General features: G+C 49.7%; 1 protein-coding gene across 1 annotated transcript in view; it reads right to left on the bottom strand.

Moving 5' to 3' along the window:
- Positions 1-6,341: 6,341 nt before the first annotated feature.
- Positions 6,342-20,280, bottom strand: part of R3HCC1L (R3H domain and coiled-coil containing 1 like) — a 34,595-nt gene continuing 20,656 nt past the window's right edge. Inside the window, 5 exon segments of the mRNA XM_083505781.1 lie at positions 6,342-6,930; positions 10,556-10,696; positions 11,759-11,854; positions 11,993-12,063; positions 12,481-12,656. Of these exon segments, the coding sequence (XP_083361907.1) occupies positions 6,875-6,930; positions 10,556-10,696; positions 11,759-11,854; positions 11,993-12,063; positions 12,481-12,656 (540 nt within the window). The 3' untranslated portion in view covers positions 6,342-6,874.

Below are 20,280 nucleotides of genomic sequence, written 5' to 3'. Positions count from 1 at the left end.
GAGGGCACAGAACCACTCCACAAATATATGCCTCTGTTCCACCTCCAAAGCAGAGCGAAGGGAGCAGAAGGGGGAAAACGAGCAGAGGTCAGCTTGACCAAGGCACTCCTGAAGCATTTGGCTAGACCATCACTAAAGGCAGACAGGAAATTACAGAAAAAGCAAAGGCATATAAAGGGCCAAGCCGAAGAGATGCACCCCCCAAATTAAGCAGCACCTGCTACATTCCTCTGTAGAGGATGTCTCACTACCCCTTCTAGCCAGCATCCAAAGTGTGAGCCAACATTTGGGGTTAAACTCCAGGGGAATTTAAAAATCTTCTGTGCCCCTTTTGTCCAACCGATGTTAGGATAATTTGGAAGGGCTCCATGCTTTGACAGATCTGGACGTCCTGCTCTGTGGCTTGATCAGAAGAGCCAACGGCAACCAGGGACACCTTGTGCAGCCTTGTTCATGTCTGGCTAAAGGCAGAGAGTAAATGGGTTCTGAAGAGAGCCTGTTCATAGTATGAAGCCTCAGGAGGGTGAGGCAGCGGAAGGTAATCACTCCTGGAGCCTGGGTGGGACAGAGAGAGCAAGGAGGAGTGTTCAAAACAGGAAGACTTTATGATGTAATAAAGCCCTTGTGTGGAATTTAGCATCATTTTCAGTTCCCAAGGTGTTTTTGTGAAGAGTGTTTTTTTGCCCCTTCTTGCTCCCTTTTCACATTTGGCCGCCAGCCTCTCCTCCATTTCTTCCACTTCCAAAGTTTGCACATTCTTATGAATTACACTTCCTTTGGCATCCTGCACCCACTGGCACCCTGTCCTGCTCCCTCCTCCTTGGGTGGGGTTCCTTGTTTTTAGCTGCTTCCTGAACTTTCAGTGCCACAACATTGCTTTGAAGATCTGCCCGGTTCCTCCGTTCCCAATAGCTCTCATGCTCTTGCTTTGACTACAACCTCCTCTCTGATCTTGCATTAAACCATTTCCACCTGTTTACCACCCTCTTTTTATGCTATACTAAGATTAGCCAGCTCACCTTCCACACAGCACTTCAAGTGAGAGAGAAAAGGGAAGTGGGAAGCTTTCATTTCAAAATAGACCAGACTCGATTTAGCCTGTGGTCCATTCACTTCAATGCTGGGATTAAAAGGATGTGGGACACCTTCATGTTCCTCCCTCCCCATCCTGAGCATTACTGCTGTCCAATATTCACTGGTTTCCTTTGGAGCCCAATACAAAGCGAGTGCTGTTGCCTTCCTTCCCTGGGCACACTTGCGCCCTGCCCAGTTTCATCTCCTGCTCTCCATGGCCTTGTGCCCCTGATCTCTCTGCTCTTCTGTCCCAGGACATCCCTATCTGAGATTTCTGCTCCTCCAAGCTCAGCCATCTGCTCTCTCGAAAGAAGGGCAAGGGAACCCTCTTCATTCGAAGGGCCGTATCTCCTCATAGGCAACTTTCTTGGTGATACGTGTCGACGGTGGACAAGGCTGGAGACAAAAGCAGGTGTAGCCACAGACAGGACACACACTTTGTGGTGTAGGCTACATTCCAGCCAAAAGGTTTCTCTACATAGACAAGCACTCTTTGCTGTCACCCAGGCAAGAGGGGCTCATGGTTGAGCGGCACATTCCAGCCTGGCAAATCACCCAGAGAGGGTGCAGAGCAGGGCTGGTGGGGTATGTGGGCTGAAGAGAGTGCAAGGGCCAAGTAGAGAGGCCTAGAGGGCTGTGTTTGCCAGGCCCTGGACCTGAGGCACCTCAGCGCCTTCATTTTTGTCTTATACACTAATTCACAACCTTGAAAGGCTGCTTCCAAGATCAGGAAAGGTGTACTTTGGGAGATCCAATCCAAATCATTGAAGCTGCTATAAGCTCAGTGTGTGTGTGTGGGGGGGGGGGTGACAGGTACTGAAGCTGTACTTGTCATCTTCTTTTCCTTTGTAATGCTGCAGAGATAGTAGCGAGTTTGGGAGGCTGGGGAAATTAGATTGGTAAAACAAGGGCAGAAAGAATTAAAGGCACCCTCCCAGGCTGCCACTTCCCCCATCTCTGAAGCAACCATATGGGGTTGCTAATTAGTAATAATACTTTTTTTTATTTAAAGCATAGTTCTTCAGCATCCTATATAGCTTGGCAGTGTAAGGCAGCCAATTCAGAGGGCAGGTGAAAGGTAAACATTAAACTAGCTTGATGGTTCAGTTCTGCTCTCTTAAAATTCTCTTTCAAGTTGAAACCCACTCAGTGCAGGCTCCGGGCAATTTGTGATGTTGGGAAGCCAGGAGATTCACATTGGGACCTGGTCTCTGGCTTCTGGAGCTACTTCAGCTGCTTCCCTGGATATTAAATCGGTCTTCAAAGTCTTGGTCTCAGTCCCAGTGGACCTGGGTTCAGAGTTCAGGCAAAACATTCCTTCCTGTAGAAGACAGCCTCTACCATGAACTTGAATTCCCAGTGATACGCCTCCATGGTCACAATATACGTCGATGTTTTCAGGCTCATTGCACAGGGAGCTGTTTTTTAAAAAACTCTTTAGGTGAAAACCATCTATATTGTCATAACCAGAGTTTGCCTGACCACGATCTTACCAAGAAGTCCTATCCTACAGTTGTTTGCTGCTACCAAGGCTTGTCTGGTAATGCGCTATGCTGTCCTCTTGCAGAGTGCACATTTTACAAGAGGATGGTGGCCTTAAAACAAAAATAACCCACGTATTATCCTTCTGTACAATATGGGCCATTGTGTGCTAATGCACTTCTGTCCCCTCTCCCTGAGGTGTGATATAGACTCAAAATACGGTTGCCAACTATCAGCGCTGAAGAGGAATAAAGCAGCTGCTGCCACAGCTATAGGTCTGGGCTTCTGAGCTTCTCAAAGAGGGAAGGGCATTTCACAATTAGAATTAGATGCCAAAGCTGGGCTTTGGGAAAAGGTTGTTTAGCCAGACCCAGAGGATGGAAGGCAAGGGCAGTTGTATTTTTATGCTGTGAATTGCCCTGTGATCTTTGAATGAAAAGCAGTATACAATTTTAATACATAACAAAATAATAATAAATAAGGGTGGCTGACCGTCACATCTGTGACTCCACTGCCCCTCCTCTGCTGCCTTACCTGCCTGCACATGTGTGTGTGTGGGGGTGTGCCCATGTTTGCCATGCTTGTGGACCTGAGGCTGAGTAAGGTTAGCCACCCCAACACAAAACTTTTCATGGAGGCTAGACTAACCATCTGGAGCAATGGACAGCGGAGAAGACAGTGAACTCCCCAGTGCTGTAGACTTTTGAGGTCAAGCCCAGCAGAATAGGGAAATGCAAGGACTGCCTCTCTCCATACGAACGTACCTGGATCCTGATACCATTCTCCGAGGTCCTTCTTCGTGTGCCTCCTTCACGAGAGATCCAGAGGGTGGCCACACGAGAAAGGGCCTTTTCTGGAGTGGCTCCCCTTTTGTGGAATGGTCTCCCCAGGAAGATTTGGCTGGTGCCTTCATTATACACCTGTAGGTGCCAGGCAAAAACGTTCCTCTTCAACCAGGCCTTTGGCTGATTGACATCCGATGCCCTTTCAAAGGTGTTGGGGGGGATTATTGGTTTGTTGTTATTTTTACTATGTATTTTGTGGATTTTATACTGTAATTTTATGTTGTGAACCACCCTGAGTTCTACAGGTGTAGGGCAGTATACTAACTAACTAAATGTATGTGTGTATTGTTTTGGTGTGTGTGTGTACATACACACAGTGCTTTTTTCTGGGGGGGACGCAGGGGTATGTATACCTCTAAACATTTTGTGAATCTCTGTACTTATGTCCATTTACTGTATTTATTTTCCCCAATTTGAAGTATAAAATGGTGATTTTCTTGAGTCAAAATGAGAGTTCCCCTAAACATTTTTTTTAGAAAAAAAGCACTGTACACACACACACACACACACGGTCCCTACATATTATTCTGAAGGCCTTCAAAACAATGGTTAGCTGTGTGTGTGGCACAAATTCTGTCAATCTAACACAAAGGCAACGAGAAGGAGTGAGGAGAAGAGAGACTGAACCAAGGTCCATCAGGATGGAGGTGTAGAAGCAGCCACCCAACACAAGACTTGAGGCACAACTTCATGAGGAATGCTCTGCATTGGGGCTAGAGAGTAAGTCCCACTGAACTTTTACTTCTGAGCAACACGCCTAGGACTGCACGAAGTCTCCTGATCAAGGAACAAAAGAAACAAGCCAAGCATTTCTGAGGGACAGAGTAGCCAGAGCAGAGACATTTCCAGCCCTTGTGCTGATGGAAACTCCCTCTCAAGTTGCTCACAAGGCACAGATGGCTCATGGCTGCTGGCCTTTCATGTCGGCAGCCTCCGCAGGCTGCCAGAAGCTATAAACAGGGGTGGGACACAGTTTAGCCGCTGCGCTGTATCAGTATTTAGAGTATTTAATTGGCCCAAATAGACAAGGCTTGTTTTCGGGGAGCAGCTGGCAGGCCAGCGCAAGCCAAGCCTCACCAGGGGGTTAGAGACTACTGGAACTGCCAGGAAAAGCAGTGAGCACCCATCCGCCTCCCCTTCCAGAACGCTGCCCACATCAGAGTCCCGGGCTCCACCCTGCCCAAGAGGAGACACAAGAGAGAGCTGTTCCAGGCAGGGAGATGCCTGCGAGCTTGGCTGGCCAGTAAACACTCAGCCTGCCAGCACATTCCAGGCTTGAGAGCTGTCTTGGCCTACCTTGACCTGACCCCGGGCAAAGCTAAACACGACTGGATGCTTCTGAGACAATATTTCCCATGCAGCGTCTCCCCAGGCTCTGACAAGGCGGCTCCAGTCTCCCTTTTCCCTCTCAGGCCATGTGGTGCCACAGACACCCTTTCAAACGGACTGGGAACGTTTTGCAGCCTGGGGGCCACATGTCCTCTTTGGAAGCCTTCAGGGGGCCACTAACCAAAGGTGGGTGGGGCCAGAAACAAAAGGGACTGGAGCAACAAGTGCCGATTTGCTCATCTCTCTGCATTTGCCATCCAGGCAGCGCAAGGATACAGGCTGGGCAGGCAAAAAACACTCAAGAAGGCTGCAGTGCAGGGCCAGTGAGGGGCATGGCCAGTGGAGGAGGGGTGTGGCCTGGGGAGAGTTCCAAGGGCCAAGCAGAGAGTTCTGGAGGGCCATAAAGTGGTACCTCGGGTTAAGAACTTAATTCGTTCTGGAGGTCCATTCTTAACCTGAGGTACCACTTTAGCTAATGGGGCCTCTCGCTGCCGCAGCGAGATTTCTGTTCTGATCCTGAAGCAAAGTTCTTAACCCAAGGTACTATTTCTGGGTTAGCGGAGTCTGTAACCTGAAGCATCTGTAACCTGAAGCATCTGTAACCCAAGGTACCACTGTATTTGCTCCCCCCCCCATCCCTGCCTTGAAGCATCAGCCAAGAAGACTCTGCCTCCCCACTCCCATTTAGTCCTCCTGAGCACCACTCCTATTCTTACGGCCTGTGAATCCCAAATCTCTACCCGCTGCTGGGCCTGGGACACGTTGGGCTGCATTTGGGCTGGAGTCGTGCCTGCGCCCTCCGTGCTGTTGTCCTTGGGTCTCGAACTCTGGGGCAATCAGGCAGCAGCAGCCGCTACTCAGGGAGCCAAGTTGCTCCCAGGGTGTTGACCCCAAACACAGCTGGGAGAGTCTGACCACAGGAATCTCCGGCACGGCCTAGCAGGGGCGTGTTGTCGATGTCAGTTTACAAGGAAGTGGCCAATCTGCCTGCAGCTCGGGCGTTTGTAATCAAGCTACCTGGAACAGAGAGGACTTTGTCTGCTGCCCCTGGGGAGGCATTCCTGAGGGGGTCGGTGCCCGTAAAGCGAAATCCAACCTTTCCTGCAAGCTGGCCAGAGCAAGCATGTTTGTGCTGTGACCTGGGTCCGGCAGCTATTACAAGCCCTATATTCACAAGGTGGGAATGACATGCTGCAGGGGCCTCTGCCAAAGCATTCCTGCTATGAGGAGGGGAATCCCAGCAGCAGCAATATCCTGGTAGGGCCAGGGATCTTGCATTCAGCTTGGGTGGCAAAGGCCTCCCGTAGAAATGCCAGCTTCCCAGCACACACAAGGGAAAAGAGCATCTCAACACCAGCTCTTTACTGGAACTTAGCTCTATCAGGATTCTGCTAACATACAAGAGTTGCTGCTTTCTGTGCATCTGATGCTGACTTCCGGTCAGCATTTGGACATCCTGAGGAGCTGGGAGGAGGTCTGGTCCAGCCACAGCATTGGCAACCCATTGGCTGCCACCACCGGCTGTTGCTGAATCCACAAGGTTGCAGAGGTTAATTCAAGAGCAACTTGGAAGTAGTGAGGCTGCGTGTAATTGCACACTGCACCATGTGATTTTTTTTTTTAAATAAAAAAGCCTTTAATAAGAAACTCAATGGCGGGCACTTGATCATCCTGGAGGGCCCATTGTAAAAGCTGCCACAGCTCAGTCCAGAGCCACAGAACCCAAGGGCACCACACTGCTCAGTGGTCTTCCTGCTGCCCACAGTGGAGGAAGGCAGCGCATCCAAGAAGGGCCGAGCCAATGTTATTTGGATACTGAGGGTTATGTTTCCATGGCACAACAAGTGGAACAGTGCCAAGTCTTTGGGCCGGATGCCCAGTGGCAGCTCTTGCAGAGGCACTGCCAACTCCAGCTCCACTGTTTCAGGGTCTCAGGTGCATCCCAGGGCAAGGCTTGCTGGGGCTCATTTGAGGACGTTTCCGCCGCTCAGGAGGGCCCATGTTCTTGCTGCTTAGCCCAAAGGGAGCAGCAGAACTTTCCCCAACGCTGCCGAGCACAACCTGCCCGCCTGCGCCCAAGCCCCATTCCTGCTCAGGTGAAGTCTCAAGGCATCTCTCCCCTTTCTCCTTGAGATGGTGCGGCCTCACTCACGTCCTTCCCAGGCATCTTCTCGTTGTTTCATCTCCAAGCGCTTCCGCTCTGCGAGGAGAAAAGGGGCAGGTGAAGCCATGGGGGATGCACTCTGCCAGCGTAGGAAAGCGCCACACTTGGAAGCTGCAGGGGACTGCAGCTTGTTAGAATTCCTGCTCCATGATTGCAGTCATGGGATTGTTGTCTATCACATGACAGTATATGTTTTGACTCCACAGAGCGGCGCTTCTCCGCAGCCTTGACGCTTCCTCTCCCTCCTTCCTCCATCATCTCCCGCCCTTCCCAGCTCACCAGGCTCTGCTCCCGTGACACAGCACAACCACTTTCCTCAGCAAACTGTGGTTGCCTACCCTGCTGGCACTCAGAAAGCGTGTGCCCTGTGCTGACCTTGCTTCATGCCGCCATCTCCTTCCTCCCATCTCAGCCGCACTGTGCCTGCCCCTTGACCAGCCTCTACCGGCAGTGCCATGCCATGTTCCGATGGGCTGCGTCTCACCTGTGCTAGGATCAGAAAGCCTGCCTGGTGATCCGAGGGAAAGGCTAGCGAGCGGAGAAGAGCAGGGAGACTGCAGAGTTGGCAGCTTCAATTAAAACAAATCACCTATTCCTATGCATGACTTACACTGCCTCCTGCAGCTGGCACTGGCTCCCAGTTCCGCATCCTGGAGCAGTAATCAGGACTGGAGCACCACCTAGTGCCCAAACCTGAGGATCACAGACCTGATGCCCCCCATTTTACCATATAGCATTTTGGGAGAGCAATTGAGGAACGGGGCCAAGTATATGGGAGCGCCGCTGCTGGTGCCTCCTGTCTCATAAGCATCTGGCCAAAGCCATAAACTAATCTTCCAGCTTTTGTCCCTCGCAGCGCCATGGCAGAAAAATGGGCAAAAAAGAAAAAGAAAAGAATAAGAATCACTACTCTAATGTGGTCACAAAGAGGACATCTGCAAGGACAGTACAGTAAAAATATGAGAGCAGGGGGAGGCCTGGGCTGAACGAGGCTACAGTAACCTGGACATCATATGTATACAATGAGAAATCTGTTGCAGGAATTAGTCCAAAATGCTGTGTTCACAGGGCACACGCCATCATTGGCAGGGGTAATAGCGCTGGAAACGCTGCAGTGATTATTGGATTCAGATCCTATTCAAAATGCTAAAGTGAAAGCTATGGAGAAAAACAATTTTTAACAGCTTCTGATTATGCTGGGAATGTCAGAGAGACCCAGAGTAATCCATGCTCATACTCCAGTTTCAGAAAGAATGACAGAAGGTAATAGAGTCATTGTATGAGAGAAGCTTCCTCAGAAAACTCCATAGGAAGGGGCCAGGCTGTGCGGTGTGTGTGTGTGTGTGTGTGTGTGTGTGTGTGGAGTGGGGGCTGGAGAGGAGAAGGTGTAGGGGGGAAAGAGGCTATATTAGAAACAGGAATATCACGGGGAAATTTATCACCTGAACTGACAAACAACTATCAACACTTTTTTTTTTTAATGTGCAAAAAGCTTGTTGTTAAAGACATATATCTACAGTGACTAAAATATTTGCATTGTTAATTACCTGCACCCTCTTCTCCTGATTTTCACTGCTGCCTGAAGGGTCTTTGCAAGCTTAAAATACTGGGTTTGTTTCAAAAAGAGCAGCAGGATTTTTTTTAAAGGCAAAGCCTAACGTGACCTCTCTAGGATGCAAGGTGTGCTTCTTTGAGATCAGAGGCTATTCAGCTTCCCTCTCCAAGCCCAATCTTTGACGGTCTCGGGGGGGGGGCATGATCCATCAGCTCTGACCCCATCCTCCACCTGCTTCAATGAGAGGCCCTGCCTCATCCCACTTCCCTGAAATCTCTTCTTCCTTCCACATTTTAGGGCAGGGGTGAGCAGCCTGCAGCCCAAGCAATGCCTGTGTCTGAAGCAGATGGCAAGGTGGGGCGGGAGGACCAGGGGGAAAGAAAGTGGCAGAAAGAGAAAAGTGGGAGAGAATGAAAGAAAGAAAAAGAGAGAGAGAGAGAGAGAGAGAGAGAAGTGGTGCTCCCCACTTTTGGGTCAGGCTGCCTCCACTGCTGGCACACAGTTCCCAACAGATCATCCCCAAGAGAATGTGGCTCTCAAAAGAAATAAAAGGTCCTTGTCTCCCTACAGCATATACTCTTGTAACAAAATCAGAGGCTCTGGATAAACTGAAAACGAACATGGGAACCAAAGAGCTGCCAGCTCCTTTGCCCAACCTGCCAATCTGGAGTACAAGACAGATCTGAACGTCTTCCAGACTACCTGCCCTGCAAGGCCCATAGGCCTACTGTCAGTTCCACTATATACAAAAGACTTTATTGACATAATAGAATCAACTCAGCCCAGAGGGAGCCCTTGTCTGTGACTTTCAGTACCAACTAACCCTTTCACACCAATTCAATCCAGTTGTGTCTTCCATAAAACTCCTCCACTTCTGAGCCAAGTCTGTGATCCTTGGTTCCACCTACTGCTACCCCTAGGGCAAATACTCGGCCGAATCAAAAGTCACATATCCATCAGGGTTAAGGGCCATAAACCACAGGTACAACATGTGTGTGAATTTAAGTCTGGGCAACCACTGTGGAGGGTGGGAGCTTTGTGGATTCCCATGAAGACTAGAGATGTCAAAATATCCCAGCCCAGAGGACTAGGACATTGGGAGCTGGTACCTGGAGAGACAAGGTACTCCCTAACTACTCCTTTCTTAACAAAGGATGCTGAAGATGCAACTGACAGCTGTAGGACAGGAGCGTAGCATCCTCAGGCTCCTACAAGCTGCTCTGCAGTGGCCGGATCCTGCTACCCAACAGAGCCCTCCCAGTCCTAACAGGAAATAACAGACATGTGGGGAATCTGAAAGGACCTCACTGATCTCATTACAGTTTCCAAACAAATATGGCAAAGCTGCGCACTCCCCAGCCAGGCGGGCACGCTCCACCGCTGTTATCTAGCTGGTGCAGCTGAAGGGCAGGCGGAGAGCCAGATGCCATCACACTGGGAAGAGACACGGCCCTTAATGGATACAATAAGCCCAGGACAGCAACATAGCTGAGGTGGCAGCTCATCTGACCATGGGTCTCCTGTGCCCTGGAGAAAGCTGGTAGTGGTAGGGAAAGGGGGAAACAACCCCTTTCCCCAGCCAGGCCACCTGGTTCCCCCTTTGTTGTGCAGAGGATGCTTCCCTTAACGCTGTTCTGCCTTAGCATCAGAAAGTGGAGGGAGAGGGGAGGGCTAAGAGGGAACCCTTTCCCAGAATGCAACCTGACACCAAGGGTGATCCCCTCTCCTGTATCCCTGCATGTTTCTGCCCGGCACACTCGGTGCTTCCGTGACCTAGACATTGGCTGCCTAACAGACTCCCTCAGGTCCTCAGGCAGGCAGAGCTGTCTGTGTGACAGCAAGGAGAGTGAGCAAGCACGTGGTTGGTGTAGCTTACTTGCAACCCCGCCTGGAAGCAGAGAGCCAGACTCCCCAGAGACTCCCGGGACGTGGGTAGTGAGTGAGAGCAGGGAGGCCTGAGGCGGAGACATCAAGAAATTCCCCAGCATCCCTCGCCTGCACTCCGCAGCACCGCAGCCTGGGCCACCTCCATCTCCAACACACTTCCTGCCTCTACAACACAACAGCATCAGCTCACGTCTTTCCCCCCTGCATCCTTAGGCTTACCTCGGGCTGCTTGCAGCTGCCTGCGTTCAGCTTCCCGCTCGGCCTTGCTTTGGTTGCTCCGCACGCCCAGGGCGCCTGTCACCAGTCTCCTGGCCAGAGCGGCTGAGGTCTCGGGGCGCTCTTTGGCTGGCTGCAGGAATTCTAGAGGAATTGGCAGAGGGAGGAGAACAGTCTCAGTGCTCAGAGTCAGGACTCCCATTGCTGGAAGATGAGAGTATTTAGGCACTACATCAGCAGATGAGTCATTTTCCAAAAGCACATATTAAAGGAAAAGAGGTAAGGCAGGGAAGAGCATCACCCACAGCCTGGGTGCTGCCCTCTATCACATATAAAGGAGGATAGCAGAGGAGGCTGAGAGCACCCCTGATGGTCAGGAAAATGGGAGTGGAAGCAGCTGTCAAAGGATCTGCCATGGGCAAGAGACACATGGGAGCAATGGGGTGACAGTGTGTGTGTGGGAAACACTGGCTGGATGGGGTATGCAGGGCTGCACTGTTGCCTGCCTGACTCTTCTCTCCTGTGTGTCACACACCCACACAGCTACATTGCAAACAGGCCATGTGACACTGGAAATGTTTTGAATTGTTTTAAATATCTGCTTCTAATGTTATCGATTATTCACGATTTTAATGTGTTTAATTTTCTGTAATTTTTTTTGTAAACCGCGTAGCAGATTCTACTTTCAATATTAATTTTGTTACTTTATTTTTTTAATGCACCTTTCAATTCCCTGGGTGTTGCTCTAGGAAGCCAACCAGACTACTTGTTATTCTCAGCCCCGATGAGATGCAAGGGTGCTCAGGGACTAGGGCAGCCAGCAGGAACCTTAAGGGAGGCAACCCATTTTTATTGATTCCACTGTTACAGTTAACAAGCCCTGTTCATTGCTAGCAGGAGAACTTCCACTGGTTTAAACTGCAGCTGCTTCCCTGGAAAGGTGGTTGTAGGATTTGGGAAGCCCAATGTTCGTGTGAGAGAGAGACTTCCAGCAGACCAGGTTTCATAAGCAGTTGTGCTGAAGAACCAGTGCTCATCAGCACCTGAGAGGAGCAGGTGGGTGGGGCTGTTGAAGCCCTACAACTATGGCTACCTACAATGATCGGGGATAATCTCTGCAAGGTAAGAATACATAGTGCAGCTATGAGCTACAGGCTGGAAGATGCTCAGCACCCCAGGCATTTAATCTCTTTCTTCTGGACTCACCAGAAAAGGCTCGGGCCTTGGTCTTTGCAGCTCGCGTGGCCTGGGACAGCGGACGGGTTTTCACCATCAGGTGCTTGGTGCTGAGAGCATCTCGGGCTGCGAGAAGAGAAGCAGGTATCATATGGGGAAGAAGACTCCCTTCCCAGTGAATGCATTAGACAGGCCATCCCCACCAGGTACCAAGACAGCCGCTTCCTGTTGCCCAGTCCAGCCCTGCTGAAAAGCAAGCCTCACCTGTGATGGGGCTGGAGAAGATCCCCAGGGCGTGTTTGTCATCCACCCATTTAATGTCAAAGCCTTTCTTCCTGGAGAGCAGAAAAGAGAAATATGGGGACATCAGGGTTCTTGTGGGGGTGTTCAGAGGAAGAAAAAAGCAATTGTGTGCATTCCTGGGGGGAGCTCAAGAGGGGGTGCAGGGCTAGGGAGAGTTGGAAGGATGCCTGGTGGGTAGTGATGCCAGAGCATGCCTGGGCATCTTTGGAACAAGACTGGCCTTTGCATCTCTGAGCCAGGGAGTACATCTGGATCCAGGTCTAAGGACTCACAGAAGTCAGGAGGCCATGGAAGGGAAAGCTCCAGGTGAAGAGAGCCATCACCCCCAGCCCTGCCTGCTGGGGCTGATCCACACCCAAGGAGAAGGTGTGACATGGGACATAGAATTGCAGAGTTGGAAGGAGCCACAAGGGCCCTCTAGTCCAACACAACAGGGACAAATGGCTCACTGGTAGATGCAGAAGACGCGAAGCAGGTCCTCGGTGCGAAACTCCGCTGGGAAGTCGTAGATCTCAATGATGTGTGGCAGCTCAGAGTCACTCAAGTCCAAGTCAGCTGGGGTGTAGTTGTAGTAGTCAAAGCGTGGTTCCTGTAGCCCTGCAGGGTGTGGTCTGTGGGGAGAAAGCTGGAGGGAGGAGAGAGGAAAGCAGTGAGGGGTGGTGAGCTGCAGCAGCAGCAGCAGTGCAAGGCCCTCAGCCGCTTGCCCCTCCCCCCAAAGCAGCCCAGGCCACTGGTGGACACCCCCACCCCAATGCCATTTCAGGGAGCTCATCCTGATCCCCCCCACACCACCTCTGAAACGACAGCCAGGCGCTGCCTCTGACTGCTGAGCGCCGTGGTGCATCTCAGCCCCTGAGCCCTTCTAGCAGCCCTGGAGCGGGTGCGCTGGCTGATTGATGAAGCCGTGGGCTCGTGTTGCGGAGAAGGATTGATGGCCCACGGGAGATTGGGAGTTATTGATCAGGTGCCTCCTGCTGCTTGCATACTTTCCCCATTAACCGTTTCGCCAGGCTCCCTCGTTCTTTTCAGGGGAGGAAGCTGGAGTGGGTGCCCAGCTCCCCAGCAGCAGTCTTCCTGCCTGCTCCGCGGAAGGGCGTTGGTGGCACCCAAACCAAGGAAGCTGAAAAACCCAGCTTACAGAGCAGGCGTGGCAGCCCTACTCCCCATGGCTAAGCAGGTGAAGCTAGAAGAAGTGTGGGACAGAAATAAAAGGGTTGGCTGGGTTCAGACACAGGTGGGAGAAGACCTGGGCCCATGTTTTATTTGCGGTAGGTAATGCCCCAGTAAACGCTGGGCCAGAAAAATATATGAATTGCGGAACAGTTGAGAATAATGACAGACAGCAGCCAGAGATTTTTTTATTCTTTTTAAGACAGGCTCAGGGAGGAGACAGGTGTGCTGGGACCCGGCTCCCGGGATGCTGTGCACACCTGCACCCCAAAATCAAAGAAAAGAGCGGGAGAATGAAGCAGGCTGATCTCACACTGCTCCTAAGGGAAACAAATTACGCTGTGATTACTAACACACTCTAGATGTGAGGCTGCCCTTGAAAACTTTTCAGAAACCACAGCTGGTGCAAAATGCTGAAGCCAGAATAATGTCTGGTGTCTGCTTTTCTGGCCATATTACACTGGCCTTGTTTAAATTGCAGCAGCTTTCAATTCATTTTCAGACCCAATTCAAGGAGTTGGTTATTATCAATAAAGCCCTAAATGGCTTTGGGCCAGGATATATGAAGGCCTGCCTCCCCTCACATGAACTTGCCCATCAGTTGTAGTCATCTTCCGAGGCCCTGTTCTGTATTCCACTGACAACATATGTGCATTTATTTATTTAGAGCTTTTATTTTCATCCCATTCTTTGGCTATAAAAAGCTCCCAGAATAGCTTATAAGTCGCTAAACAAAGATTTCTTTGCACTCAAGACACATCACAAAAGGGAAATGGATTGGGAGGGATGAGAAAATAAGCAAACTCAGGGTCAACTTCTTTATATAAGCAGTTCAAATGGTGGAGGACATTGTCTTTTAGATGGGCAGTTAAGAAGGTTTTATTTCATCTGGATTTTAGTGTATATCCTATTCTGGATGTTTTATTTTGGCTTTTTAAATGCTTACTAGTTTTAACTGCATTGAGACTTTAACAGCTGTAAACCACCTTGGAGGATTTGCAAGAACCAAAAGCCAAAATGCAAACACGGCTCCTTCCCTTGCAAAAGCGGGGAGGGAAGAGACTCAGGTCTCTGGGAACACCGCAAAATGCTGGCAGATCTCATGTCTCCAGGTCTGCAACATCATGGCCTAATGAACAAAACACTGAATTGCTTAGCCTGACCACTCAGCTCCCCTCCATACGTGTGCCTTGGCAAACCTTTACCCCCAAAGTCAACCATCATAGCTGCTGGGAGACTGAAAGCTGGATGCAGCTCTCCTAGGGAAACGCACTTGTGCTAGGTCCCTAAGCGGCACAGCTCCGCGCACATCCTGTGGGCAAGGGAGTCTATAATTCAGCCAGACTCTGTCTGCTTCCCCAAGTACCTGTACCAACAGAAGCCACGGCTGTACAGGGAAAGTCTATAAATTCCAGCTACTTCGGTCAATAAAAGACAGCAATTCAGATAATTTCTTCGGGAAAGTGAATTTGTGGGTGGGTGGAGCACGGAAGAACGAGCCGGTGAATCAGGGAGGAAGAGGTGGATCTGCAGCAAGAGGGACAGGATGGAGTGTGTGCCTTGGTGGATTTAACAGGATCCAAGCTATTAACTTGATCGTTAAGGAACCTAAGCGAACTACACTCGGTCACAGCGGGAGCTGGCCAAGAAATGCTTGAGGGAGCAGCCTCTCATAACATTAAGTGGCATGGCAGATCTTCAGAGATGATGGAGAGCACACTGCATGAGCACCCCTGACCTTCACAAACCACTGGGTGCAGCAGAAGGCACACTGGGGGCCAGGAGCTGCCTGCCTCGCAAGGGTGGTGACAATCCATGCACAATGCACAACATGTACAAACCTGCCCACAAAGCCTGCTCGTCTCTGCACACAACTTCAGGCTTGACTGATGTGAGCCGGCTCTGCAGCGACAAAGCACATGCATGTTTCGGGGCAGCGCAGCGGGGAACACGGCACCGCATTCTTACAAATATGCTTGCAATGGTTCGTGCAGGGGAAAAGCGAGCCCATTAATGGGCTTCCTGTCTTGGGTTGCTTACAGGAACCGTGCACCCTCGTGCCGCATTAACACAGTCCCAGCCTCCTGCTCGCAGTCTCCTTCCCAGAGATCGCTAATGTTCAGATGTTGTCCTGTGCTGGGAAAGCTTCTGCCGGCGGATGCACAGGCAGCAAGGAGCAAGAGGACACAGGAAATGAAGACTGTCTGCCACGGCTCAATGCTCTCCAAAGATTTATCCACGCTGCTACGCCGACTCTCACTCGCTCGCTCAGCTTTTGAGATGGAGAAGACAGTCAACATGCGGCGGGGGGAGAGTGAAGCACAGTGGCAGAGGCCGGAGGAGCCTTATAGAGATAAAAGCGTGTAAGGCAGAAATGTGTGCCCGTGACAGCCTGCTCTAGCACACTCCTCCCTTTTGCAGACAGGGCTGGCTAGTTACAATCTCTCCAACAGAAATGGCCAGTTTAGCCAAAAGTAATCCTCCCAGAAACACTGTATTACCAGCTATGGCATATTTTCCACGGATGACTGAAAAAAGCGCATCACACGACACATGCATTGGCCTCTCGGGTGCGCAGCCTGCAAGGACAGCTGGGTTGCTGGTCAGTGCAGGGCACCCAAACTAGACAAGTAATGGCCTTCAAAACAACAGAATGAATTATTTCCACATTTTCCATTGCATGTTAAAGTTTTTGTTCTGATTTGGGAAGGATAATATTTTCTTCTTCTTCTTTTGAGTGAAGGGAGACAGGTTGGACTGGACCAAAAGAAACAGGAGGGATGGATCAAATAGCCTTTTGGTGGTCCCTTCCAACTCTGTGAAATGAAAATGAAAGAATCCACTCTAGAATTCAGGGCCACGAGGATCAAGGGCCCGGCCCCAGAGCAAGACCACCCCCCCCCAGTCATCGAAAACAGGGTGTTTCAAAAAGGCTTCGCAGATTCCCGAACAGGAACCAGCAGCAGTGGTTTCTAGGTAGTGAGGAAATGCCCAAGGCCTGTGCCAGAAGAAGGCAACTCTCAAACATCTATCTGCACAGGGCCTGAACATAAGCCCTTACTCTGATCCCCAGGCAAGCCTGCACAGAAGCATTTACTCCCAACTCCACTCTTACACACAGAGAATTAAGCAAACACATCTCACCTGCAGCTCAGAACCGAATCACAAGCCATAACATCAACTCATGCAAAGCACCCTCTTTTGTGTATGCCAAGATCTGATCGCTCTCATTCGAAATCCCACTTTCACACACCCGAATCTCAGCGCAACACTCCTCGTATACAACGAAATGAGTTATACTGACCTTGGTACGAGAAACTAGAGTAAGTTTTTCACCAGGGAAAGCAATAGCAGAGGAACAGCTTTATTTAGTCACGAGCTGTTTTCCCCCTCCTTCCATTTTTATCTCACCATATTCTTCTTTTCTTAAAACACAAGCAGGAGGATATAGATATGTGCATATCTGCATCAGCACAGTCACTAGGCTGGAGCTGCGGAAAGGAAGCCAGACTCTGAGCTTTGCAGGAATCTTGCCTGTGAATTTTCACTGCCACATTTCTCCAGCGCCCGGAGATCTTCTGATACCCGGACTCTGGGGACATTCATAGTTTAAAGGAGAAGCATTTTCACCAAGGACGGGATCTTCCTGTAGTATTTTGAAAACACTCCAGGGAACAATTTACTGCAGGACAGATGCAAGTTGACCCAAAGCAGGGGCATGTCCCAAAGTAAATATTATTAAACGCTCAGGAGAAGTTGCTAATGTGGATGGACCCTCCATTTGAGATATTGGCCGGCATCACCGACAAATTCTGCTGCTGATATTCTCACGAGGAACAGCACAGCTCACACCATATCCCAGAATCTGTCACTGTAGGCAACCCAAGTCCTGTCTTATCCACACAAAATCTTGTACCTCATTAAAGCGATACAAGCTTTTGTGTAATTGGTCTCGACAAAAGTCTCATGCTGTCCCTTGTCCCAGCCATCGTCCTGCCTTCTCTCTTTCATTATCAGAACTCTTTTCTTCCTCAAGGTGAATTTCCAGCTCCGTGCCCATTTGCCAGGGCATTCTTCAGCTATATCAACTCCTTTTTCTTAGCAGACAGTAAATCTCGTGTCGGAACTATGTGATTCTAGAGAGTCCAGCTATTTCACAAGGTTCTCAGCTTTTTAGGGCCGGGAGGAATCAAAGCTGATAAATGGATTGGGTGAAAAATATATGTGGGTATATTCATGCGATCACACATAGTTCAGTGCTCATTAAGATAAATATGACACGCCTGGTGTTCATTAAGATAAATATGAAAAGCCCAAACTACAATTCTAGGAGGGAAATGAATACACTTAGGAACATAAAAAGAGCCTCCTGGATCAGGCCAGTGGCCCATCTAGCCCAGCATCCTCTTCTCACAGTGGCCAACCAGATGCCTGTGGGAAGCCCAAGCCCAAGGACACTCTCCCCTCCTGCAGTTTATTCTGAAGCTTTATTGCCTCTGACTGCGGAGGCAGAGCATATCCACTGTGGGTAGTAGCCCAGCTCTCAGTGAACACACACATTTATTTATATTTTATTTACCAAAATGCACATACAGCATTGCTTGATTGTAAGAAGACCCTCAAAGCGGTTTACAAAGGGGTGGTGGTGGTGGAGAGTCAAAGGTTTGATCTGGTACAGTGAAAAGAGACTGCTGAAACGAACTGCAGTATGGACATGGCCTGGCGCTCCACAAAGGTTTTGAACTACAGCTTCCACCAGCCAGTATGCTTGCGCTGGCTGAGGCTTAAAGGAGTTGTAGTTCTAAGCATCTGAAGGACATCAGGTTGGGGAAATCAATGCCTCCACAATTATTACATGATATTCTGCATCACCACACCATCTACATTTATTTATTTTTTTGCCCGCAAGTACAAAACAAAATTGTGTCTCCATTTTTTTTAAAAAATGGCTAAAAGCCAACTGCTCAAGTTCATTCCTCACTGTGGCAAATGGAAATTCTGGGGTTCTCCGAGCGTGGCACTGTTACAAAAGATGCAGCTGCAATTGTGTTTAAGAAATATGTAAACCACATTAAGACCCCCTCACCCCGCCCTAAAGAGCCTAAGTCACCCCCTTAGCCTGCCCTAATGCAACACTGAGCCTTTTCCCAGAGTATCGACTCCCGAGACCTCACCTTCATTCTTTCAACTCTGCAGTCTACACCTTCCTCCAAGTGGTTACTTGTGAGATAATTGAAAGGAAATTATCCCTGACTTTTCTAAAATTAGTGCTTTCTAATGCAGGCAGTTTACTGGTATCAGCTCTCTGATGAAAGCAGGCGCAGAGTTTGTTTAAACAAAGCAAAGCGATTTCATAATGCAGAATTCACAATGCTACAAATAGGTCATGCCCACAACTAGGCACGCATCCATGCGGTCAGGCCTTTGGGATTGGAGGCGAGAGCACAGAGAAGCTCTCTGGCCACAGGACTCGTCCGCTGGTTGCCCCTCTATTTCTGTCCAAGCCCAGCCATGCTATTGCCCTACTGCTCTCCCTCTGGCGACACCAGTGCAGCAGATCCAGCCTTACAGAAGAAGGAAAGCAGACCTAAAATAGATCATCTAGATTCCTTCCTCACCACACCCGCTTTCCTTGTGTCTTTCAGGATACAAACATTTCCACCCAGCAGTATCCCGAGCATCGTAACTGCAGAAACATGTGAACATCCAGTAAACCCTGCAAATTTTCCTTGGCAGCAGGATTCGTTTATATGAGCCTGGGAGTTGGTGGGGGTTGTCTATGCGCCTTGATATGCAAGACCAGCACCATACAGAGACTGAGCCACACATGTGCAGCAAAATCGGTTTGGAGGCAATTCTGTTCCTGCTACACCTTCAACACCTATGAAGACAAGTTCTGCTTGATGCGCTGTCACTTCTGCACAGAGGTGCAATGGGTAGCCTGTGCACCGATTGCCCGATCCGGCCTCACTTTCAACTGGCCGGTCACCTGCCAGAAAGGGAGATTTAATTTCCTTGCCGTTAACTGACTGGAATAAGCAGCAGTGAACCCAAAGCTACTTCCTGTAAAAGCTGCCCCCATGGAGTTTTAACAGCTTCCATTACCAGGAGTTTAGGATGGTTTATGAGCTAACCCTTGGTAATGAGCCTGCTTAGTTAATTTCAATGGTTCGCCGGAGCTATTAGCAAGCCGAATCCATTCAGATCAACCCCCGGCTCCTAAGCAGGCCTGAATGCACATCGCAGCAATATTAGGACACTTTGTTACTTTAGGTACTATTGTGTCACTCCAAAAGTACAGGGTTTATGGTATTGATTTAAGCTTTAATAAGGGGCTCTCAGCCATCCAGCCGACACAGTGCCTTCCTCATAAACGGAAGGCAAGGCTGCATGCTCCCCGTGCTGAGCTACTCATCGCAACACATTTTGCGCTATTCTTGCAGGGCGATATGCTAACAAGCCAGAGCCAATTAAAAACCTGCCATTTCCATGAAACTTCACGGTACGTCTCTGCACGCCTCGTGGTCATCATGAAGGCTCTGCTTCGTAGCAACGCAGCCGTCGTGCAGAGGAACTTCCGCCTGCCTTATTTTATGCATTTTACTATATCCAGTCAGCCAAGAGAGTCTGGCATGCGTTGCGGAGTTCAAGGTGTTGGGGAGTTCTCAAGCCAATTGCTGTGCTCCTCTTGTTTAATGATTTCTCAAGCACCACTTCTGTTGGAGACTTCCACGGACTACTAGGTCATTCGTGGTGTTTTTTCTGAGTCCTCCTCTAGCCTCGTGACAGAATACATGTGACCATCTCCCCACAATTATCGAAGGGGACAGAAATCGGCTCAACCCAGAAAGTGTCATCATGCGTTAACTTTGCAAAAGGTTTCTCCAAACCCTCTAACTCTCATCATGACTTCATAAAGAAGCAGCTTAGTAGCTCCCATGCCTCTGGTGAAAAGCTTCAAAGTGTGCAGGCAATCTGTACTAAATGCTCAAAAAACAGAGTAGAACTCGGGCTCTCTGTATCTGCTGATCACCAGTTTCCCATCCCTGTACATACAGAGACCCAATGTGGCTTCTCTC

Source organism: Podarcis liolepis (assembly GCF_965112155.1).
Source record: "Podarcis liolepis genome assembly, chromosome: 5".
Lineage (NCBI taxonomy): Eukaryota > Metazoa > Chordata > Lepidosauria > Squamata > Lacertidae > Podarcis > Podarcis liolepis.
This window is presented reverse-complemented; position numbering and strand designations above follow the sequence as displayed.